Raw genomic sequence first — 26,110 nt, forward strand, 5'->3', positions numbered from 1 at the left:
TGGCACATACCTACCAATCCTCAGGACTAAGGATAAGATCCTAGCAGGAAAAGCTGACGTAATGCTCTTGCAAAACTGCCGTGGGATCTTGAACGTCCCCTCAGAACAAACAGGAACTTGGTGTTTGCAGCATCATGTAAAAGGAATGAAGAAAATCCCATTGCTAAGGTCACTTTAAACTGGGTAAACCACTGAATGAGATAATGACTGTGAGAGTTTTGAATATATGACTGGTTATCTTTGCCATCTGTGTAATTTCTATGGATCAAAAATGTGCAAAAGAATCTCATACAAATAGCACCTCAGCTTTGGGGGGAATAACTCACTATTTTTCAAGAGTAAAATGTATTAGAGCTTCCTCTTGATATATACTTTTATATGAGTATAGCTAATTAACTAGCTGAGACCAGAACACTCCTTGTATCTATTGCACTCCGGAGAGGCAGGGCCAGGTCTCCTGGCAGCTGTGATGACCACCATAAACTAAGTTATGTTAATCCTCCAAGATGCAGGCTTGAGATAAGTCAGAGCTTTCACAAAGTCCATTATCTACTACTTGGTTTTTATTTTATTTGAAGATGTATGATGTTTATTAACTGAATGCCCTTAAGTATTGAAAATGAAAGCAGAACTTTACCATTTAAATTTAGATCATGCTTCCCCCCCTGCAACACACAAAATTTTAGTTTACTCTGAACAGTTCCCAGGACTACATGTCCAGATTCCAAGCAGAAGGCTAATAAAAGCCCCCACATTATTAGAGGCACCAAATGAGTGCTTACAAAATTGCAGTTGCAGACAGAGATAGGAGATTAGAGTTATTTATCAAAACAATGGATTAGTTTAAGTTAATTTAATGCCGTTACTAGTATTGGGAACCAAGCACACCACTTTGTAGCATGCTGGCTGGACCACTTGATACTGTTTATCATCACCCAACCTAACATGTTGTAGCTTAGATGGGAAATCATTACTTCCGAGTTGTATGTCAATCTTCCTGCTGGCAGTGGTTGTATGGTATGAGCAGTATGTGAGATCATGCAGATCACTGTTAGGTTTCAGATTGAAACAGTCTTTAGTTACCATTGATTTATGAAAAGTTTCTGTCCACCCACACCTGCTCTTCAATCCTGCTACACAAAAGAAAAAAGGTGATCCTACCACTGATACTATTGATTACCACTAAATGCCTATTGGTCCCATCTCCCTTGGAGGTCTTTTTTTCTTTTTTTTTTTTTATTTGCCTCTAGCAACGAGCATCTCTATCTACAATAGGTTAGAAAAGCTTTAGCCTAAGTTTTCTTCCTCAGCTAATCATTTCTCCACTTTGTAACAGTTCTTTGAACCATGACAAAGCATATTGTCCATAGCATCTGTGTTTTAACTGTTGAACAGAGTCTATCATTCATTTTTCTTGTTCTTTAGCATTGTGAACCCTACTGTGGAAATGACAGCATTTCTCCTAAAGAGCTTCTCTGCTCCTGCTGCTGTGCCTCTTCCACATGTAATGGAAAAACTGTTTACTGTAACAAAAAAAAAAAAAAAAAAAAAAAAAAAAAAAAAAAAAAGCTGGTAAAAATAAAGTTCAAGACTCCAGGTGGCAAGCAAGTAACAGGAGCAGATGTCTTAGAGAAACAAAGGGGGGGAAACAAAAAACACCAAAAAACAAAAAGAGAGATACAATATGAGAACAGCCATCAGGACATTTGAAACCACTTTCAGTGAGATGCTAGAGGCATTCTGAAGATTATACACAATGTTGATAGCACCTTGTCACGGAAGCCTGAAAGCCATTGTAGTTTATTGTCACTCTCTGATGTCTCTGTTCTCACATGCCTCTCCCTATTCTTTCTGCTGGGAACTTCCCCAGGTGTCTGGTTCAGGTACTTGGCAATGAGCCCATCAGAAAGAAAACAATTCCTTGTTCCTTATCTTCTGCCTTTAAAGTACCAGGTAGGATAAGAGCTGCAATGCAAATTCAACTAATTATACAATTTGAAAACAATGGGTTCCCATCAATGTAGTGCTGTGCACCATATTAAAAAGATGTAACATTTATCAATGATCTTATCAATCATTATTGTTATATTAAAAAAAAAAAAAAAAGCGGTCTATGGAAAACACAAGTCAATTTTCAGTGTATTTTATTGCCCTAAGTGCTCATTCCCCTGTGACATAGGCACCTTACAGGCATGTATCTATTTATGGATGAACATATTGATCAGTCAATACAGCTGACAAACTAATAATGTTCCAGCGTTCACCTAAGCTCCTTTATCAGAGGAAACTGGAAATTATACAGGACAGATGATCTTTCAAGATATGAGTTGCAGTCACATCTGATAAAGTACGCATGGAGTTAACGTGAGAGAAGAAAATTATTATAGTCAGGCTCAGGAGGAGAGAGTGATAAATATTCTGTCCAGACTGTGACCACACAGAAACAGCCAGTGCCATCTACCAAAATGAAATAGGGAGCACTGCATCCCTTCACATCACTGGGTTCCTGAGGAAAATGGTAGAAAGTACACTTCATGCCATTTCTAGTTACCATTTGTCCATATAAGTACAGACTAAGTGCAACAGTAGTACAGCAAAGCACTTTCATGAAGATGCTTTTTGCCATCCTGAAGGCTACAAATTCATTCAGTAATCTGGCATTAACAATGGTGGCCTTGGGCCTTGCTCACAGTACACTGACTGCCCCCTCTCCCAGCCTGACTCATCAGGGACTGACAAAAAGTCACTATTTTTAGGCATTTAGAGTTACACTAAGTCTTTAGCCTAGCTGCAAAAGCGTGCTGTTCCATTCCAGCATGGATTGATGAGACCACAGCATACCCTGTGAAACAAAATGTCTTTGCCCCAGCAGTGGTGAAACATCACCAGAAACCAGAGATCACTAACTGCAGCGTGAGGTTGAATGGGTCAGCTGAGCTCCTCACCAGCTGCCTCCCCCTTACACTGATGGCCAGGAGGCTGCTGGCAGCCAGGTCACTCTCACAGAGCAGCTGGGACAGAGAGTGGTCCCTGCCCTGACCAAGGGTTAGCACAGAGCTAGCTTTTCACTGCACTGGCAAAATTTCTTCATCTTCTTTGGTCATGAGTCTGTGCTCCCTACCCTGACCGCTGTGAGAGGGGTCCACCACTTTCCTGGGGCATGTGGACCTTTTCTAGTAAGACAATTTCTCTGCTTTCTTCCAGCTCCTCTTAATCACTTTCTCTTGCCTTCTTTACTGAAGGAGAGACTCAAAATCAAGTAAAAACAAATAAACACCCCAAACTAAACCAGAACGGCAACAGCCCCTGGCTTCTGCACTGGCAGCTGCTTCCTTCTGTGCTGGTGCACATTCCACCCTTCAACCTATCAGGGCATGAGGCAGAAGCTGTACACTGTCCTAGGAGCAGCTCAGGGCACATCCAAATGGAGCAGCCTACAGTCCCTTCTCATTGTACCACACTGGTAACAAACAGCCTTTGGAGTAGTTTCTGGATGCTACAGTCAAGAACATGCATCTTTGCCATCTCCCTGTAATGGAATTAGTTGTTGCTTTTTTTTTTTTTTTTTTTTTTAATGTTAAAGTTTTATACTGAGTGGAAAACTAAACCTTTCTCTGTCCAGTATCTTTCAAAAAGAGCATCCAAATTCACAGCTTACCTTGTCTGTGTCAGTTATGCAGGGAATTCACAGTTATTTGTGTGATTTCATATGTAGGACTTGCTTTACAGCCTAGTCACAAGTACACTCTGTCTTGCGCACACAAACATCTGGAGGTGTTATCATTAACTATGTTTTGAAAAACCATATGTGTTAGTAATACCACACTAGAAAGTTTATCCTTCACAAAGGGGCGACATAACAAATTATACAATAAAGCCAAGAGAGGAGAAATGGTAGAAGTATGGATATCACACTGCATTTCTAAAATGATCAAAACCATTAGACGCACCAGTCTGATCATTTGTCTTTTATATGAGAGGAATCCTGTAAAATAAACAACCTTATATTGCAACAGTATATTGTGGAATGGGATAATATAAATTAAGCTTCCTGCTTATATGTCACATGCAGTAACTGTTGTAAAGAAAATGCCTCCAGCATAAAAGGCAATGGGCAGAACATTACTACAAAAATCCTCCTGCTCAGTGGACATGGGATGAATGACTATCGGACTGTATATTTCACAGCATTTGCAGTAGGCTTTTTCAGATGAATATGTGGAGAAGTTCTTTTTATCATGAAATTACCATGCCAGAAACAAGGCAAAAAGCATTCCTTGCTATCAACATTAGGATATGGTTAATAAGGACTCTTACATTTTCCATATTTAGTACTGAATAAGGAAGGTGGCCTTTGTCCTGCTAGCAGGCCCAGGCCAAGACTGCTTTCTTCCCAGTCTCTCAGGAGTGGCAATTTTTCCCTCTCACCTGAGGACCCTATCCCTAGACTATATCTCTACCTGTGAAGGGAGATACCAACAGCTCCCCAACATCAAATTTAAGTGGTGTGCAAGCTGCCAGCCTACAGGAGCAGGCACAACTGGAAGTGGCACAAAAGCTGAGCACCCACAAGAGCCCATGCAAGGACACACACAGACAGCAGCACCCCAAGGCCTGTGCAGCCCACACATGGCCTGGTCAGTGGCCAAGACAGCAGAAACACGTGGGGAGCAGAGTGCTGCACAAACAGCCATACTGGAGATGAACATGGGTGTCAATACAGCAATTACCCTTGTGCAAGCTGGGAAAAGGATCCCTCACCTTCCTGGTTTGTGAGCACCTGCAAGCGTTGGCTTCATTGCACAGATGGCAATGACTTTTACATTTGTTTTCAGTGGAGACAAGTGTGTGTGCTCTGCTAAAAGCCCAACTTATTTTTTCTCTGTCCTTTTTTTTTTTTTTTTTTTTTCAATTAAAAAGTACTTGCAAAATAATCTAATTAGAGTTTCCTTCAAGTCTCCTATTAAGACACTTGAGAGGAGATAATTAAATAAACAGTACAACAGTACTATGGACTGCAAGAGTTTCAGGTGAGCTCCTTGAAACAAATTACTTTTCTCTAGCTGCTTTCCATTCAGAAATTCCTAAAAGCAGGTACTTTGCACAGCAGTGAAATGCAGTTAACATCTGAGATTGGAATTGCCACTGACAGAAGAAACACTATCCAAGACTGCACATTAGAAATTGAAAAGTGACAGGGGTTTTAAAACAAGATGTAAATTTGATATATGGTCAGAACCAAAAGATGAACATCCTTTGGAAGTTTGTTAAAAGACAGATGAATATGACTGTGGTCTCTCTTCCACAACGGCACTGTCCTTCCAAACAACTTGCCAAAAGAAAGTCAGTTATTGACTTCTAGTCAAACAAATTGCTGCATTACAGCTGAAGAAAATGTCTTGCATTACACTAAGAAACATAACATTAAGAAAGTCAAGAGTAACACATTTTGTCACACAGCTGTTCAATCCTACTCTGTATTTACTGTTACAAGTAATATATGGTTTGGTATTTGCATCATCATAGTCAGTGGAGGACCTCACTATGCTGCTACGGAAAAAAACATATGAGCACACTTAGCAATCTTTCTAAGGAGTTCACAGCTTAAGAAAGTGATTAAAATATGCATAAAATATGCAGAGTACGGGAAAGCAAGGCAGTCTAGAACAGGCCATTTTTACATTCCATTAAAGTTTCCTTCTAGTTTACTACAAGCATGTTAGGTCTCCACATCAGAAGCTAGGAGAATAGAGAACACAGAGAAATCCTCCTGTTGATGTCTAACTCACCACTTACGACCCCATGTTGCTGAATTAACTGAAGAGATGGTCAAAGCTAAGTTGAACCCAGGCCCACAAACACCATCAAAAGTCATGACTATTTCCTCTCTCTCCCTGAAATACCTGCACTTTCAGAAGCAAATTAGAAGTTTCATGGTAGTGGTTTTAAAACAAACTATCACCTTCCCAAGCTGGGCACAGAGCTTTCCGAAGAGGCAGCAAACCCCATGCCAGCATGCTGCAGAGCCAGACCTGGGCTCACCACATGCTCCAAGTCCCTTGAAACTCAGATACACGAGGGGCCTCAAGGAGGGCAAACGGGAGATGAACTCTGACAAAAATACCCATTTTTAAAAAATGAAATACTTGGCCTGTGGAAGTGCTTTCTGATCATTATAACAACTGGTTTCAACCACTCTGGTATCTCCTGCCAAGTATGGTTTACTAATGACACGTCATCATGGCACCAGTAACAGACTTGTTGATATGTTAAATAACGGGACTTTTTTCAGATCATTTTTATAGCTGAAAATTCTCATGGCATAAAAGAGTCATCATAGTTATTTCACTGCAGAGAACTGTTATTTTTCCTAGAATAACTTTGAACTCTGTAGCTTTTGGGGAAGGGGGGTATTTTTCAAATAAATCCCAGTTTCCATTCTTCCTGACCCCGAAAGCACAGCCTGCATTAGCTGAAACAGTAACAAAATCACAAAGATATGTATTCAGACAGTCTGCACATTTTATCAGAGCATTTATATGTTTCTAAATCCAAACAAAGATCTAAAACAAAACTCAAGATATATATATATATATATATATATATATATATATATATATATATATATATAAAAGTGTTCCAGAACATACAGACTGAGACTTTGAGCTTCAAAGCTGAGTAAGGGCTTCAGCCACACAAGTCCCAAAGAAACTGATTAATTATGTGGTTGACAATCTCAGTTTATAAGCCAAGTTATTTCCTGGTATAACTTCATTGTCTTCAGTGGAGTTACAGTGGAAATGCATTCGACAGACAGTCATGTTTCTTCTCCAAGAAAAACTTCTAAGGCAGAAGGTTTAAACATGAGTGAATGAAAGTCCTGGGCCAAGATCTACCCTATTTTAAACCCTGTACAAAACAGCTGACTTGGAAGAGAGGGTGTGAGGAAAGGCAAGAAGAGACATGAGTCTATTCTTCCTTTGCTGGGACATTACATCAATTCCCTTAGGTAATGGTCATGTCTCCGAAAAACACACTGGGAATCCAAACTGCAGTTTGCTTGAGATTCTTTCCTTCGAAGTTTGCAAGTTCATGCATTTCACAAGCAATATGTGTTAGGGGAAGGGTGTGGGCTACTCTCTGCAGAGGACAATGAAATTCACTTCTGTTAGGTATTGCATCAATCCAAGTCTTTTCTGCTTCAAAATGCATTTCATCTTTTTCTAGGATGAGTGCTAGAAATGGTGATTTTAATATGAACACTGGAATTAGTTACCTAGTTTAATCGGAAAATAACGTTTCATACATTTTTCAATCTCTGTTATTTTTGAATCAAAACCCAGTATGCGAATACAATTACTTTAAAGTGTTGGGTTGGTTTTGACTCAATATTATTTAGCGTTAGAGCTACATAAGGCTAAGCAGAATGCATACACCCTTGCTAAGATGAGAAGGAAACAAGACCTCAACTTTTTATTTGCAGCATTCCTGAGTGTGAGGAAGTTTTATTGCTTTGCATGAAGTGTCACTTATGCCAGCAGCAGAAATCTGAATGCCACAGCCCTAAGTGTAGTGAATTCCTAATGTCTTCATTTCTGATTCTTCTGCTGGCAGAAGTTATTTCACGAAAACAAAAGTGACGCAATCTGGCAGTAAATGAGCTCAACATAAACAAAATGGCTCCACAGTAATATCCCTGCTCTAGAGGGATCACTTCTAGGGGAGGCAGCATGAGCCAGCAAGCTGGACTAGACTAAGCACTTGCATTCCCTTCCCAGCTCTCCTCTCATTGACTCTCTTCAGTCAAATCAGATCAAGCTGCATACATTGCTGTAATATCCAACTGGATGTCAGAAGCCCATTTGCTAAGCATCTTTAATGAGATGGAGGTGAAGATGCTTCCTATCCAAAACATCTTGTGATTATTTATACACAGGACAGACACTGGATGAAGAGCATCTCATTTTCCTCATTTGTAAAATGTATCTGCTAACTCTCAGCCTTGTCAAAATGTGTAGAAGTGGAAAAGTCCGTAGGATGGATGGTGACCACTGCCATGAAGGAGAGAAGCTGGGACTGCTTCAAGAGTGCTCCCTGCTGGGCTTGCTGTTCTCCCTGCTGAGACCAGCCAGTGAGAGAGTAGCTGCCATCTGGCCCTGTGCATGGCAGCCTCCTCCCACCCTTTCTTTCTTTTCTTCAGCTTCCTCCTGAGTATGCAAGTGTTTGTATTCTGCATACAGGCCTCTCCTGCTAGAGGAAAATCTAACCTACTTTTTCTCTCCTCACCTGAGCTCACATCTGTGATCACTAGTTCTCAGTAACATGCAAAGCCTGTATCAACTCATCCAGTGTACTGTACAAACCTGTATCTGTGTTCTCCCAGGCTCACCTTAGCTGTTGTGGTCGAGCTCTACCACTCTTTGTTTTTCCATCTGGCCTCGCCTCCTTTATTTTGGCTATGTCCAATATCAGCTCTTCTCCCTCAGAGCTGCTGCTCTACCACCTTTCTCAGATATGAATGCTTAACATATTTTCTTCTAGCCCCCATTACCACTGACTCTCATCTCCAACAATTTCCATCTACACATACAAGGTTATCATGACTGGAAGTGGACCACATTTAACTATGGAAATAGTTGGGCAGGCTTCCCCCACTTTCCTGTCTTTTCTTTCTCTCTGTTAGCTACTGCAAGCCCAGGCACAGGCTCCAGTGAAAGGCACCACAACAGACAGAAGCCTGCTGCTTTTCCTTCAGAGTACAGCTGTGAAAAGTCAGGCACCTTTAGCTTTCAACCTGATACCTTTATTCTAGATACCTTTTGGTTTTCAGTCTAATACTATGAGAAGACAGCTAAGGAAAACATCTGCCTGGCTAGATATTAGAGCAGATGGAAGTGCCATGTGCAAACACCAGCAGTGGCTTGCCTCAGAAGCACTGCCCCACTCAGCTGCATGCCCAGAGGGGTGGCAGCGTGTCACCTGTCTCTTTGCCATTGCATGCAGCATGCACAAAAACCCCAGCAGCAGTCCCAAGGCAGCAAGCAGAGCACTGTTCCTGGACATCTGTGAGCCAGCATCTCACAGTCATAAGACAGAAAGGTGCAATAAAAGCCATCCCAAGGGGTTTTCTTCGCTCTTTCAGCATTGCTGTGTATGTGTGGGTGGTGCTCATTACGAACAACAACACAGTGATAAGCTGACAAGCAAGACAGACCATGATTATACCCACATGAATTCTTATTCTGACATTAAAATAAATTATGTTTTTCCATCTTTAGAGTCCATTTGAGAGCCCACTCTGCTTCCATGAAACTATGTGTTTCTCTGTGCCAACCATTTTTATTTTTTTTTCTGGGAGGGTGGAGGAATACCTTGTAATCTCAACATGTGAAAAACAGTGTGTGCAGCAGGCATGAGATGGAATAGAGCAAATGCTGTTTCTTTTGAACACTTGAGCAAGCAGGCTTATCACCCTTGTGGGCTGCAGTGCCCCTGGAAGCATTTTTAAAATCTGCTTTCAAAAAGTAACATGATAAGAAGTCTTCTGAAAGCATGTCAGAACTTTTACCCTGCACCACGTCCCAGTCAAAATAGAACATGCTGTGTATTTTGCTAGCAATTAGGGAACAAATTACTACTAATTAGCGAAGAGTCATGACCAAACTTTTGAAATATCAAGATGTTTAAACTACTACAGCTGAGGCAAACCATGGGGGGAAAAAAGTACTGGTGCAGACATCATTATGGATGGAAAATAAGCTACACAGAGATTTTCTTGTACTATAATGACATCCACATTATGACTATGGCTTGAAAAGTAACTTTAGCTAAGAACTGCCACATTGACTCTGAAAGCCAAGGAGAGCTTTTCTGCAAAGGCTAAAAAAAATAGGATTTCCTAAGGAAAAAAAGAATAACACCGATTTAAAATTGCGTCTTGTCTAGTGATCTCATTTCCTTAGGATCACATTCTTATTACCCTCCAAGCATGAGGCAGAGTTAAATCTTCCTAAAAACTAATGTTCTGACTGTATTTAAGAAAATAGGTTCCAAATGAGCAAAACTGAATTAATTAGTTTTGTTCTGCAGTGTGTTAAGCCTTCTCCTACTCTTGGGCACAGAAGTAGGAAGTGGGGAGGGGATTCCTATTGCTTTAATTTTGAAAAGGGTCAGAAGTGGGTTAAGTGTCACCTTTTGCTGTCTGTCTGCAGCTGGAAGAACAGAACAATCCTGTAGGGCTGACAAGGAAAACTTTTTCTATAGCTGAAATCAATGTAATCACAGCTAGTGTGGAGATACCACTAGCTCCAGTTTGTAAACGGAGAGGATTTTGAACCAGTGGCATGGGTGAGCACTTTGTTTACCTCACAAGAAATTCAACGTTGTGCTTAGCTTTAAGTTCGATGGTTAGAACATAATCAAAATCTTGACAAAGATTTTGTAGGATGTCTTTAAAGGGGGGTAGAGAGAGAAAAAAATAAAATTATGTATTTATATATATATAAATATAAATAGCAAGACCTTAGCCCATAAACTGAAACTGAGAACTAGTTATCCAGTGCAACAAAATCCAAAGTATTATTTAAATTTCTGCAAGTTCGTTAATTCCATTTGCTGACCATTACTTTAAAAAGTTATATCTGGTTACTTAACAGGGACAAGTACACAAAACACTGAAAATAAGTGGTTGCAAGGAAAGCATGACAAGATGCAGAAGGAAGCTATTTAACCAATTATGCATTTACCTTACAAGGTTTAAAATCTGATGAGAACATTTTGTTGTCCTTTTTTTTTTTTTCTTCAGAAATTAAATGATTATGAACACTTCTGGTTTTGAAGCTGTAAAGCATCCTGGTTCAAAACCTGCCAGCCCTGATTGGGTTATGGGAAATCTAAAGAAACCCATGTGTCATTCCCTCTCCACCCCCCTCAAAAAAAAATAAAAAAAAAGGGGATCTGTTCATCCAACCCCTAGCATAACAAATGGAGTTCTGTTTTGTCTTTTTAACAGTATAAGCTCTTGTGACCAAAAGAAAAGAAAAAAATAGTTGGGGGTTACTATTGAAAACCTCTCGGTATTCTTTTTCCAACATTGTTACATGGGTAAATGATTAATGCTGTAATGTCTTCCACCACCAAGTGGTTGTGTGCCACAAAGAGTGAAAAGGTCTTGATTGCCCCCATAAGCAATGCTGAACTCCACACACAGTTCAGGGGAGCTGCTATATGAGCATTCATACAGAAAAAAAAAAAAAAAAAAAAAAAGCTGGTAAAATTTTATAAACTGGGCAAGCTGATGGTTTCTGCATCTCACCTGTAAACTTTTTGTTCCTCCAGCTCTTGTTGTACGCTTCCTGACCAAACGGTTCATCTGGGAGTATGACCCAACACTAGGTATGTTATATTTCATTGTATATATGTGGTACGTTGCATTAAATAGCATGTCTGAAGTAATGGAAAATCGTAGCGTTAAAATTTTGAGCCTCAAACAACCTTTAAATTTGCTGTAGAAAGCTTCTCTATGGTCATTTAAAGCTGAAACAAATTATTACCTAAGATGGCAGAACAGAGAAGCAGTAATGCACTCAAACAAAAGTGGAATTAATATACGAGGCCCAATCCTGCCCACACAGAGGTCAGTGGGAACTTTGCCTCTGAAAGTAATTGCATTATTATTTCCACTCTGAAAATTAAAGTATTTAGCTTGTGATCAGTTTTCTGCTTTTGGATAACCCAGCCAGCAATTGCTGGAGAATAGACTTTCTGGGATATGTAACTCAAAAATTCAAGGGGAAAAAAATGTGTAGGTATTTACACTCTGCCTGCACTTAGCTAAGTTCATAGTCCTCACCTTTCAAACACACATTGCATCTCACTTCTAGAGTAAGCAAATAGGGACACGAGGCATCAGAAGTGCATCAATGTGTCCTCTCCACAGCTCCCACTCAGCTGAGTTGGGTCTGGCACTGTTGGCAAGCTGGCACAGATAACTCAAAAAGATTTCAGATGGTTTCTTTGAGTTAGAAGCCTTTGAAAATTTGGGCCAACTTCTTACTAGTTCCGAAGTTAGTCTATTTGAATGCTCGGCACCATAGAAAATCCAGGCCAAGAAGTCTGAGATGAGGTGTGAAGTAAGGAGCTGGGAAGTTCCCTTTTCTCCTACAGTCTGTTGAATAAACACCGTCCAGTTAAACACCTATTTCTTTCTCAGAGTTCCTTCTCTAAGAAGTCATGCTAAAGAAATAGAGAACAATATAATTTTGCATAGCAGAAACAAACAGGATTAAATTTTAATACACTTTTTTACAAAACCCAAGCAGCCCTTTCAACAAAGGAAAGTTTCTAGTATCATATTATGTATTTTTGTCTGGTAAGATGAAGAAATGACAGATATCAGAACTCTCATCATGGGAAAGTAATTCTCAGAACAATCTGAACTTAAATACATTCTTTTATCTGCTAATATAATTCACTGATGAATATAATGATGTCACCTGTCCTGCACAGTAGGATGTTCAGTATAATGTTTTATTAAACTTTACACTTCCATCATTTATATGCCATTTTCAGAACCTGACAATAGAAGACCATAATTATACAAAAGATTTTATTTTATTAAGTTTATTACCGTCTTTTCGGGACCCTGCATGCAAAAACATCATAGTTGTGCTGTTGAAGCACACAAACTAAAGTATATGATGCAAGATTTAGTATTTTTTGCCCCATTTTGAAGGCTCTACATCCTTTTTGCTGTATAAGCCTTGACGTTTGTTTCTGTTTTTACAAATTAATACAACTGCAAATCAACTATGCCCCTCAGGATTGTCTTCTGTTAGCAAAGTGAAAAGCTTTCATGCATACAATACTCTTATCTCAATACAATTAAGTCTCTTCTGACTTCCTGAATTCTACAGTCTCACCCAGTTTAGAGGAAAACAGCTTAAGCTATGTATTACAGCTATTATGAACCTAAGTGCTTTAAGCTGCTCAGAGGAAAAGGTTTGAGAAATGCATAAACCAATAATTACAGAAATCTCTCATGGAAGAAGCACACTAGATACTTTTTTAAAGTACTATTTTTCAAACCATATATCACAACAGGATTCAGAGGAGGCTCTGAAGTGTTACAAAACAATCTCATGATATTCTAACCGTTGTTCAGGCCTTCAGAGGTCAATCATAAAGGGACTATACTTTCAAAAGCTTTGAGAAACTGCTTTGGAGAATCTATTTCTCTCTTTATCAATGTCATTCTCTGGTGCCTCAGCATCCAGTTACCTGTAAACGTCACTGAACTGATTACTGAGAAATTTTACCAGATTTGTTTCTTCTTAGCAGTAATGGACTGACGATTGGGTGGAAAGAGGGATATCTATATATTCCAGCAATTTAAAACAGTTTAAGCTGTGTCACCGAGACATTTGCCCTAAATGGAGATTAATCGTTTTTTGTCAAGTAATGTTGAAAGGATAGGAGTAAAACAGATGCAAACAATCTAGCTGCTGCGCAACAGGAGGTTTTGCCAGAAATCACTGGGGCTGTGACAAGTGTCATGTTCACAGTTTATTTCTTATGTCAAATTCTCTACTATCCATTAGACCTCTGATGCAAAGGATCCCTGGATAATTCTATTTTTAGAAAAGCTTTCTCCAAGCTCTACAAGGCTGGATGGAAATTCAACATTATCCTAAGTTAAATATCAGGGTAAATTTAAAAAAAAATAAAAATAAAAATACAACTTATGCTCTTAATTCAAGGGTGGCACATTTTAACTGGAAAGGAAAAACACACATTATAAATATTCTTTACTACTCTAACCTGCCAGAAGAAAACGAAGGACAACATTTTTAGCAGCATCTGGACATGCTGCTGTATCTCCAGGAGCCAAATTACAAACCACAAAATAACATTTTCTGGCGGGAGCAGCACCACTGAATCTTGCAAATCTTGGCACATGGAGCCGCCAAGGAAGTCAGGGTTTTGCACCTCTGCCACTTCTGTGCATGATGTTAGCTCTGTGCAAGCACTGGTAAGACAGCTGCATCTTCACAAAAGTACATACCACTGTGCTTTTATTTTACCATTCACAGCCAAGGGATAAGAGCTGCAGCAAAGGTCATTTTGTGGGGAGTGCACACTGTCAGCCTTGACTTCTCCATAATTCCTGCTTAACTGGCAAGTCATTGTCACCGTCTTGGCGTGTTTTTATTTTTTATTTGCTTATTTTTTTGGAAAAGGTGCCAGATCACTCGGACTAAGTGATAACCTGGCATTATCAAGGTGAATGAGCTTCCAGTTTCTATCTTTATTTATAATAAATCACACAAGTATCCTATGTGTGCAACAAAATTAGAAGGTCCAAAGAAACAGCTCTACAGAGAAATAGGCTGGAACTGCACGTTTTTAAAAATACATTTACATGTATTTTAAAAATACAGTTTTCTAAAATGTTAAGTATATGAATTCAGCATTAAACTTAGTTATATTAGTTAGTTAAATATCACAGAATCACAGAATTGTCTAGGTTGGAAGAGACCTCCAAGATCACCTAATCCAACCTCTGACCTAACACTAACAAGGCCTCCACTAAGCCATAGCACCAACCTCTGCATCTAAACATCTTTTAAAGACCTCCAGGGATGGTGACTCAACCACTTCCCTGGGCAGCCCATTCCAATGCCTTTCAGTAAAGAAGTTCTTCCTAATATCCTAATAACCTAAACCTCCCGTGGTGCAACTTTAGCCTATTCCCCCTCATCCTGTCACCAAGCACATAGGAAAATAGACCAATCCCCACCTCACTACAGCCTCCTTTAAGGTACCTGTAGAGTATGATAGGGTTGCCCCTGAACCTCCTTTTCTCCAGGCTGAAAAACCCAGCTCCCTCAGCCGCTCCTCGTAAGACTTGTTCTCCAGACCCCTCACCAGCATCGTTGTCCTCTGGACTCTCTCGAGCACCTCCATGTCCTTGTAGTGAGGGGCCCAAAACTGAACACAGCACTTGAGGTGCGGCCTCACCAGAGCCGAGTACAGGGGGACAATCACTTCCCTAGCCCTGCTGGCCACACTGTTTCTTATATAAGCCAGGATGCTGTTGGCCTTCTTGGCCACCTGAGCACACTGCTGGCTCATATTCAGCTGACTATCAACCGTCACTCCCAGGTCCTTCTCTGCCAGGCAGCTTTCTAACCACTCATCTCCCAGACAGTAGAGCTTCTTGGGGTTGTTGTGCCCCAGGTGCAGGACCCGGCACTTGGCCTTGTTGAACTTCATACATGTACAGTTGGCCTCATAGTCATAGCCTGCCTGCTTCACAATGGCTTCCAGCTCCTCTTGTTTGTTGCCCATGCTGTGTGCATTAGTGTAGATGCACTTCAGTTGGGCCATTGCCTTCTCCCCCGGCCTTTCCATTGTTCCCCCGACATGACTCTAACAAGCCCTGTTTCAGCCCCATCCCCCTTCTCACCTAGTTTAAAGCCTTCTCATTGAGCCCTGCCAGCTCCTGGGCTAGGATCTGTTTTCCCCTTTGAGATAGGTGGGACCCGTCTGTGGCCATCAGGCCAGGTGCCGAGTAAAGCGCCCCATGGTCAAAAACCACAAAATTTCTGTGTTGGCACCAGCCTCTGAGCCGCGTGTTTATCAGGTGGGCTATCCATGTCCCCTCTGTACCCCTCCCTGCCACTGTAGGGATGGATGAAAACACCACCTGTACTCCTGCTCCATCTACTAACCATCCCAGTCCCCTAAAGTCCCAAAACCTTCAGGCTTCTCTCTTCAATATTATCACTGGACTATCAAAAGAGGATAGTAATCAGAAGGGCAAACCAGGTTGGGGAGCTTTCTGGCAACACCCCTGACCCTGGCCCCAGAGAGGCAGCAGACTTCCCTATGGGTAGGGTCAGGCCGACAAATAGGGCCCTCTGTTCCCCTGAGAAGAGAATTGCCTACAACAATCACCCTTCTTTCTCTCTTGGTGGAGGCAGTCTTGAGGCATGGAGTTGACTTCCTCACCCTAGGCATCCTCCTGGGTAAACTTTCTACCTCATTCTCACCCACTGGTCTCTCAAGCTCCAGGGCCTCAGCTCTGTTGTGTAAGAGCACCTGGGAAGGTGGGGCTGGTAGGGGATGGGTGTTGCCTTCAAGGTCGAGCAGGGACCTGTTTCCATTCCTCCTCAACTCCTAGGTCCCCTCCCTCTGCCCGACAGCAACAGGGCTGGGGGTCCACCTCCATTTGGGGTGTCTCACCCCAGTACCTCTCCTTCAGGCCCTGCAGGGAGTTGCTCCACCAGTCTACCTCCCGCTCACATTCCCTGATATCCCTCAACCTCTCCACCTCCTCCTTGAGCCCTGCCACCAGGCAGACCAGGCCATTCACCTGCTCTCACCTCACACACAGTGCCTCTGCCTCCCTCAGATGGCAGCAACAGGCTCAGACACTTCCTGCATGCAGAGACCTGAACTGCCTCATTGTTGAGTGGGCAGTCAGTCTGGGTGGTTACAGAATTTCTAGAGACAGCTCTCTGCCTAGTGTAGACCACTGTGGCTTAGCTAGTAGTAGACAGCCATTAGATGAGTTGTTCTTATGGGCGGGGGGGGAACACTCTGCCCTGCCTGCACAAACTGCTGCGTCCCGCCCTTTTTGCATGTCCTGTTCGCTGTGCTCCCTACGGGCAGGTTTTGAACCTCAGGGTATAGGGGCACTGCTGGCTCTACCTACACCTTGTCAGCCTCCCTTGTGAGGGCTGCCGGGTTTTGGCAGCTGCCTCGAGTAGCCTCGATGCCGGAAAAGAAGCCCTGGCTGTCCTGAACTCTGGCTCCACTGCAGAATGCGTCTGCCCTGGAGCCAATCGCCTCAGTAAGAGGCTATGTACAGAGAAAGGGGATTAGGCTACCACATGAATTTCACAAAAAATTCATTAAATGTTGTAAAAATAGAATCCAACTTGCCAATTAATAAGCAGATTCACTGTGATGTTAGAAAGCCTAAAAACCACCTTCGCCTAGTTGGGGCACCATTTAACCCACAGCCTAAAAGCACTTCACAAACATATGCAATGTCTCTGTGGCAGATTTAATACAGAACTGGAAATTATTTGTGCTATATTTCATATTGGCTCTGCAGACAGACTCGTGTAAAAAAAAAAAAAAAAAAAAAAAAAAAAAAAAAAAAAAAGTATGAAAACAAGCATTCCTATGTATGATTTCAGCAGGGCCTGCCAGGAACCGGGTGGCAGCAGGCTGACAGTTTGCCTTCCACTGCGGTGGCTTGGCTGGGGGAAAAGCTTGCAGCCTGTGAGCAGCAAGCAGCTGCCCTCACAGCCCTCTTGGGGTTTGGCCACCTTTTGTGGCTGGTTGCCACAAGGACAGACGTGCATAAACACCTAACACCTGCCAGCCACCACCTTGTCAGGAACGGACGTGCTCTGTGGGGAGGTGTTTCAAGGCAGAGGTGTGAAGGCCTTCATTTGGCCACCTACTTTATGTGGGGAAAGTCCTGGCTTGAATGCAGGCCTCACACGGATCTCAGTGATACAGGACTTCATGTCACAGTTGTAAAGTGTGTTGTGGATAGCTGCTCTTCTTGGTGCCAGTAATTAGAAGTAATAGTCTGGACCTCAGCAGTTGCCCCCCTGAGCTATTGGCAGTGCCCAGAATTTAGTGTGACTTCTTCACTCTTCTCAAGGGTGGATAGGCACTGTGGTTTGCCATCAGACAAGAGATATTTAATGGATTCAGCATCCCTGATTTTATAAACAGAGTAAGTCATCAAGGGAACCAGTCTATTCATTTTTCCAGAGAGGGTAGAAAAGAAAGAAGAAGCTCAAAGCATCAGCTCATCAGCAGACAGACAGCACTGATGCTTGCAAATTACCTCATGAGCAACAGCAAATTACCTGCTTCCATCAGCCATGACAGGCAAGGAGAATCTCCTGGCTCGAAAGATGAAAAAAGAAAATTAATCATAGCTATGGCTAAGAGGGTGCTTTTTAAAATAAGTTTTGCAGTATTTCACTGAAAACACATTTGCTGTTTTAACATATCAGGACAATTCACTCCTCTAGAAGCTGCTGAGCTGGGATAACCAAGTTTAAAGAAAATGAAAAAAAAAAAGTTGAAAAGAGTGAATTATGAACTGGGTTGTGTCATTTGTTCTAAATTAGCACTTTGATGTACAGATGGGGGGAATGAGGTGTTTCGCGACGCAGAGACTTACAACATCCATTGTTGCCATACAGGGAAGAAAACCACACAAATAAAACCCCAAGGAAGTACAGGAGACAGGTTCCCCAGTTCTTTCCTTGATTCTGTCATTGAGTTGTTGCTTGTAGTCTCTCTGCCTCTGCTTCTCATCTATAAAATCCTTCATCTCATGGAAGCATTGTAAATCTTTTAACTCTATGAGTACCGGTTACTCTAAGACTCTTACATCAAAGGCACACATAAACACCATTTCTTCAAAGACACAATTTTAAATAAGAATCTGCTTATAAAAAACAGCAACCAAGGAGTTAATATTCTTGTTTACCTTTCTAAAATTCACTTGGCTTTCTCACACTGTCACTAAATGTCTTTCTCTAGCTGATCACATATTTCATACAGTTTTGCTAATCCTCTGAAAGGAAAATTGTCTCCGAGCAGATGATCAGCAGAACAGTGCATGACAGACTGGCCCATCTATGAAGCTGAGACAGACAACATGGAGTTTATTTAACATAAATAGGATAGGTAAAAGACAATTTTTTATGGTTTCTCTTCTTCATAGTAAAGAAGCACGTGCCTTAAGAAAAATCATAATTTTGCTAGGCTTGCTAGATTAAAGGTAATATTTTTAAGAGTATGTGCTTCCTTTCAACTCTCAGAATTTCTTAAAGTTGCTCAGGTTTTTGTTCAATCTTTTTCAACCGGGACAGGGGAAAAAGCAAGTTGGTGTTTCTACAAAGTCCCATTCACTCAACATACGTTCAGCTCAGAAGACACCATTACACATGCCTAAAATAAGTAGGAATCAGTAAAGATGTGACAGCAATTTGTACCAACTTATCTCCTATTAGCTTGATTATGAATGGCCCAAGATAACAGCGTTGTTCTCCATCTGAACATTAAATGTTCAAAGGACTGTACAAAGTTACAAGTTCCTGATGAAGGGTCAGAGATGCCCCTGTTACTGCCCTGATTTATCTGCTACAAGAGAATTTCACGTTCTATAGACCAGATCAGGACATATAAATTTCACCACTGTGGCAATAATAGCAGAAAACATTTTGTGAAGGTAAAGTTTATCTTGGCAAGAAGGCTTTTCCAGCTGGAAATCTTGTTGCAATGATTTTTTTTTCCCTTAAAATAAATAAATAAATAATAAACCTATTAGGAGGGTAATTTTACATATATAACATCTGTAGCTGGGGGTTCTGGCAGCAAAATCATAATATTCAGGGACCACAAGGGCAGTTCGCAGATATGGTACATAACATAATTAATATTACAACCCTGCCAAATATTTATAGCCTAGACCAGGCTTCTGAGTTTCTTTTCTACACCTTAAGGACAGATCTGTACAAACAATAAGCAGAGCAGACTGTGAATATATCCAAACTATCTTCCATCAAAATTGTTGAGAAACAGAAGCAGCTTAGCTATGGCAGCCAAGACCTCTCTAAGAATAGTTTATCAAGAAAAAGATGCAAGAACTATCTTCCTGGACTTTGTGCCAATACAGCCATGAAAAAGAGCTGAGGTCTGCAGGTCCAAGGACAGTTCTCAAGGACTGTCTTTGCTCTTGGGTTTAGTCTTTCCCTGGACATCTGGAATACAGACTGAATACAAACTCTTTGTCCCTGGGATTGTTTTCACTGCTGCAGATTGCAAGTTGAAGAAACACATCTTTGTATACTGTAGATTTCTAGTTTTCTTGACTTGTGGCTCACTCAACAAGTTTGTCTTAATGCTCCTGAAGGCTTACTACCTGCCTTCACTATAAAAATATTGATTCCCGGCAGCACAGCTGAGAGAGAAACTGCCCAGACAGCAGACAGAGCTTTTAACAAATGGGTCCATACTAAAGTAACTGTTAATAAATCATTAGCTGATAGTTCCTTCAGCCCTGGAGTGTGAAGGTTAACAGAACAGCAGTCCCAGGATGAAAGCAGACCTGGGAGGTCCTTCCCTCTCAGCCCCTTCTTCCTCCTGCTGCCCAACAGAATACCACAGTCTATACAGTGCTGTAGAGCAGACCATTTATATGCTTGTGATTGAAAATACCCATTTTCTATAGCAAGAAAAAGAGGGAAGAGAAAGAAAGAGGGAGATCATCATCTTGCAAAACTTTGCCTCCAGCATATTTCATCTGAACAGCCATGTTGACAACTACAGCTTATCCAAGTGCATAGCTAGAAAGAACGTATGTGGTCCATTACTGGCTTACAGCCAAAATGGGCTGTAATGTTAACTAACCATTTGGGGCTAGGAGGAATGGCTGCCAACTTGTGTTTCGGGGAATGCCATGATAAATGTGTGCATATGCTTAATAGTTTGCTGGAAAACAGCCTTATTTTCACACCAGACTCCAGCCATTAATGCCCTCAAATGTTATTAACAAAATTACTTATTCCTTCTGCTTCAGTGCTTAACAGACTGAGTTCCTTTAATAGTCCAGATTGTGCCTTGCTACTTATCTTCATGGAGTTCTGTTTTCTCCCCACTTCAAAACAGTAGAAACATTGCTTAACTTGATATAGATTCAATCCACGTTATATCACTTTTACTAGCCTTCTCAGCAGCAGGAATTTGTACTGTATGTATTACAGAAATGAGTTGTGAACGTACTCTCAATTTCTCTGAGGTGCCTGTAAGGAAATAGACTGGTATGGCATAGAGCACCTTAAACCCCCGACCTTGGCTTCAAATGCTCAAAAACTTGAAATGAAGAAACTATAATCGAGAGCAGCAGAGTAAGACATTTTAAACAACATGGGAAGCAGTTTTCTGGAAACATGGTTTGTTTTCTTTCATATGGGTCTCAAGATATTTCTGATGCCAGTAATAAAAATATGCCTTTTTACTGTAGTTGTACACACAGCAAAATCAGGAATGGCAGCAGCTCTTCTTGCTGGAGCTACAGCTGCAAAATATTTTGCCCCCACTTTTCTTACTCATCATATTCCAACATGTTCTCCAGATGAGCAGAAGTTTCCAGTGCTTGCTTCTGTACTGTCAGGAGCACAGGCTTTTGTTTTGCTTGTTTTAGGTGTGAGAACAGTCTCACTGGTTAGTTTTCATTTATGTTGGCAGAAATAAGGTGAAATACACACGGCTTCTCTAACAAAGACCTCTTGCCATAGTCCAAAAAAAAAAACAAAAACATAACAGAAATAGAAATAGTTTATTTAGACTTAAACTTGTCATGTGCATAATTCCCACGAGGAACAAATGTATCTGCTTCGTGTTTGGTAGGAAACTTGAATCAGAAAATTAGAAAAACAGTTGAAGCCTTGAAGTTTACTCCATACTAGTTAGCACTGCTCCAGCTTTGTCAGTTTTGTTTTAACTTGCCTTAATTAATCCAGTTCCCAAATATCTGTGCGCATTTTCTCTTCCACTCTCAGCAAAAGCTGGGTAAGGACAGAAAGGAAATTAACACCATCCTCTCCTCTCAAAAGAAACCCAGTGCTAGCACCCAGGAGACTGTCACATGCAGCAGAAGCCAGCAAATAGACATTTCCCTTTATTTTTAGGGTTTTGTTCATTTTAAAGTTTTGTTCAATAAAACTACTCTAGCTTTTCTATTTGGAGAGCAAAATATTAAATATTAAATATATTAGTGTATGTTAAATATGGAAATATTAATAAATCAAGAAACAAGCTGTGTTTTTGTAGGCTAGTTTTATATATCCCACCTATACTATCCAAAGAGGAAAATTTGGGAATGCAATAGATCCTTTCATGCAAAGATAAGAACTATATAATCTAGTGTAGCTATGCACACATTAGCCATTTATTTTGCTTCTCTCCTTATTAAAAAAGAAAAAAAGAAAAAAAAAAGTAAAAATGATAAAACCAAACTGCTCACTGAGCAGCAGACCTCACAGAGACTCACTTCTGAATTTGTTCTCCAAATTTCATACTGCAGTAGCTTCTCTCTTTGCATATGCCCTCCTGTGTACTCTACGTCCATCTAATGTCCCCTAATGTCTTTAAACATCTGCATGCATCAGGGGCAGCCCACAGCCTGGCTTGTACAGAGGCATGCTCCTGCTGAGTGCCCAGAGGAGATGCTGTCTCTTCCTGTATCTCTTCAGGGGCATTGATAGAGTCTCTACCCTCCACCCAACCCTCATTTTAAGGAAACCTAAGATAATAGAAATAATTGAGAGCTTAGACTTGGACTCAGAGCAGACTAAAAACAGGTTGACAAGCTAGGACATATTTGGTAGCTGTAGTGACTGTGACGTGACTTTTTTGTGCTCGCTCTAATCAGGCTAGTTTGGAAACGTCTGCTGTACTGAAGTCGCAACTCTGATTATAGCAAACATGTAGCCTCATCAAAGGGAGCCAACAAAGCCAAAAGTGATGTTAGAAAAACACTCCTTCACACATCACCAAACAGATTCCAAAAGCAGCATTCACAATAGCAGATCACACATGAAGCAGACTGGAATCCCTAGAACTGAATGTCACCACAAATACCTTCCTGAACACAGTTTGGTTTGTATCCGTGGCTTGATGTAAATGGTCATGTAGTATGATAACCATACATCCAAAACACAAGACTGGTTCTGTACACCCTTCTGGAACTTTTCCTTCTGTATATTCTGAGTCTTGGGGTTACATATGCAGAAACACTTAAGGCATGGAAGAGCGCAAGCCTGACTGTCAGAGCTCTCAGTTATATGCCTGCATTTTTTTTTTTATTATTATTATTTTTAATTTTCATTGCCTTTAACTACTACTTTTTCATGTGATAATAACAGAAAACAATGCATTTCATGATTTTATTGTTAAAGTAAATAACACAACTATGCTTATTTGGTGATTTGTAGTATGTTACTAAGAAGACATATGGGGACATACAGCATTAGAACTGTTCTTTAGAACTGTTCTAAATACACAAGGGCAGAGCTGTGGTTCCTGTAAAATCACTGATGGTTGCAAAATGAAAGCCCTCCTGCAGGGAAATAATGGATGGAGTGAGTAACAGCCAGATGCAAGCAAGAAAAATACATTTAGCTGATTTTTAAGAAGGGCTGGGATTGAGGAAAAAGACAAGAGAGACTTGCCCAGTTGGGAAGTTACATTCAAGTTACAAGAGCTTTATAAAAGGTGATAAGATCCTGAAGCAGCAAGGAAATGCAGAGGGGACAGATTTCACAAAGGCAGACTGAAGCAAAGCCCTGGAGAACAGTCTCAAATAGTACCAAGATTAGTAATGAAGTAATGGGGTAAATTGTGTTCCCAATCGGCTGTCACTTTTCTCAAATGTGATAGAGACAAATGTCATCATGATGGACATCAAAGACTACAGAAGTCAAAACGAGGAGAGAGTTTATTTGAAAAAGAGAACAGGAACCTGTATCACGTAATCAGAAATAGTTATGGGAAATTTTAATCTTTTGAACATATTTCTGCATCACCATCTAACAAGATTTTTACCCTAACTGAGAAGATCATGCCTATTAACTGTAGCTTTTCTGTCTGGAAACTCTGCTATAATTATTACACAAAAGCTCTTTTTCTAGGTCTCTTGCAGCTCTCAGGTCCAACTGGCTGAAAGCCACCATGAAAACAAAGTTTCTTACAGTATTTTTGTATATTCTGGTATTATTAACCTTTCTTGACAAAAGTTAACTAGAATTCTGTATGGATATAAAACTTGTGTCCCTCCATACTTAGAAGCAAACAGAAGAGCCCAACCTGATTTTAAATGTACACATAAAATAACATACATCATTGTTCCATCTTAACTAAAGCTACTGCTATAAGTTTTCTTCCAAAATCAATAAGCCCTTACAATGTAAATATTTCCTTCCAGAAGTGTCGCATGCCCCTGCTATTTATTGCCCGTTCAAAGCAAACAAGTGTTGAATTCATCCCAGGAAAGATATCAGATAAAGTATATCCAGCACATATTTTACCTCATTGACTCTAATTGGAGTTAAGGGTACTTAGCTGAGACACAGACACCTGCATTGTCAATAGTTTCAGTTAGGGATCCAGAAGGTATCTCAAGTCTTCTTTCCCTTTGTCTGCACAACTTAAAATAAAGAGCAGCATAGGGAGAATAAAATTAATAAAACCTAAATCAAGATAGTGCATTTATAAACTAACATGGGAAATTAAGGTTTTAGGGTGCCTGATGTGAACAGCCTGGAAATCAGGACTTCAGGGCTCATAGCATCTGACCAGATTCTTCTTATGTTTCTGTTCCCTTGAACAAGAAGCCATGGCTGCCAAAAAGTTTTAAACATCCAGCTGTTTTACTCTCCTCATTTAAATTCACCCAGCTACTGCACATTCCAGCGCACAGGAACAGATTCACTTTTACTAATATATATCAACGCTATGCTGGCCCCAATCAGTGTTACTCATCCAGGACCAAATTCCACCCTAAAGTGGACAGCCAAAGTGAGTTAAACTTGCAGCATAAAACACCAGCAATTTAGAATCACCTATTAAAAAAACTCAGCTATCTCTTAAGAATCACACTGCTTTTCTGCAGTAAGTCTACTTCTTGAAATTTATTCTCCAGTTTCTCAGAGAAGAGCCCTATGACCTACTACATTCTGCCTCCTAAGAAAAGAATTTCACAAATGCACTGCAAAAATGGACAGATACAGGTATTTTCTGAAGTTGGGTAGACCAATTCTCAACAGCTACTTGTCAAACAGGGCCAGCTAGTCACATGCATTTAAGTATTTTAAGACCTAAATGAGTAAATAGGTAACACTGCATTACTCCTTCAGAGAACTGTCTCCTCTTCACACCACTTTCCCCTAAAGAAAGGAAGCATAAGATCCTAAATGACCTTGGATAGGGAGTGCTACTCAGGGAGCCCCAACCTAGCACTGAACATTTTATCCACTGAAATAACTTGCTCAAGGAGCTTTACTGCAGCTTCTGCACCAAACCAGAGTTTCTGCTTTGCTGCATTCCCCTGAGGAAAGTGCTGCAGGTAAGACATCATACAGAAGGGAAAAATAAGACATGCTGAGAGACTTAGATGTATCTTACTCTATTTTGGAGGAATAACCTCAGGATCATATCAACTCCTTCAACAGCCTTGCAATAACAAATAGAAGGGGGCTTTCCTGCCTTTAAAAAATCAGTCTTCATTGCCTGAAGCCCTATACAAGATTGGTTGCCATCTGCCTAATTAAATTGACCATTTGTCCCTATTAGAGACAGCTGTGCTACTTAAAGCAATTAAGGTGGCACAGGAGGGAAGTAACTTTTTTTTTTTTTTTTTTTTTTTTTTTTTTTTTGTGGGGGTGGGGGGAAGAGAGTGTTTGCAGTGCTGACATCACTGAAAAATTCCTAACTATGAAGAGGTGATACATTCAAGTATGCAACAAAACAAAAAAGATATGCACCAAACACGAGCCCTTTCAGAGGTTTTAATTCAAGAAATGTCTTTCCTTTAACATATCCTTCATTCCTTTTAGGGAGATTTACACCAAATAAAAGAACTGTGTCTCTGACAATGCAAAGCATTCATAGTCACTGACCACAGTTTTACAGCATATGTATTTGCCTTTTGATATAGGACATCTGTGAGCTAGCAACAGTAATAAATCTAAATGTTAGCACAGATCATTTTCCAAGTTTTAGGTCAAATGCTATCGAATTTAACTTATCAGCTCATTAAGATAAAACAACCCCTTTTGTCATTAGTTGCCTGGTTCCAGAATCTGGGACACAGTAAATAGGTTCCTTTTTTCTATAGTGTTGTGTGAATTCTTAATGCTCACTGGCTATCCTTATAAATCATATACAGAGAAATCACTGCTTGAATTCTTGGTAGAAGAAGGGAATGTGATGATTTCAGCATGTTTCAAAGAGACATTCCTAAAATAACTAACCATTCTGTAACTTTGTCACTGTATATGGCCTGTGCATA

At 40.6% G+C, this 26,110-nt stretch overlaps 1 protein-coding gene across 2 annotated transcripts in view; it reads left to right on the forward strand.

Annotated features, from left to right (window-relative positions):
- The window catches only part of RERG (RAS like estrogen regulated growth inhibitor), a 109,985-nt gene that overhangs the window by 78,544 nt on the left and 5,331 nt on the right, over window positions 1-26,110 (forward strand). For both annotated transcript variants that reach the window (XM_082759725.1, XM_082759724.1), the window contains exon 3: window positions 11,338-11,394. In XM_082759725.1, coding sequence (XP_082615851.1) covers window positions 11,338-11,394 — 57 coding nt within the window. The remainder of the gene's footprint in view (window positions 1-11,337; window positions 11,395-26,110) is intronic.

The sequence above is a fragment of the Aythya marila genome (genome assembly GCF_965140915.1).
Source record: "Aythya marila genome assembly, chromosome: 1".
Taxonomy (NCBI): domain Eukaryota; kingdom Metazoa; phylum Chordata; class Aves; order Anseriformes; family Anatidae; genus Aythya; species Aythya marila.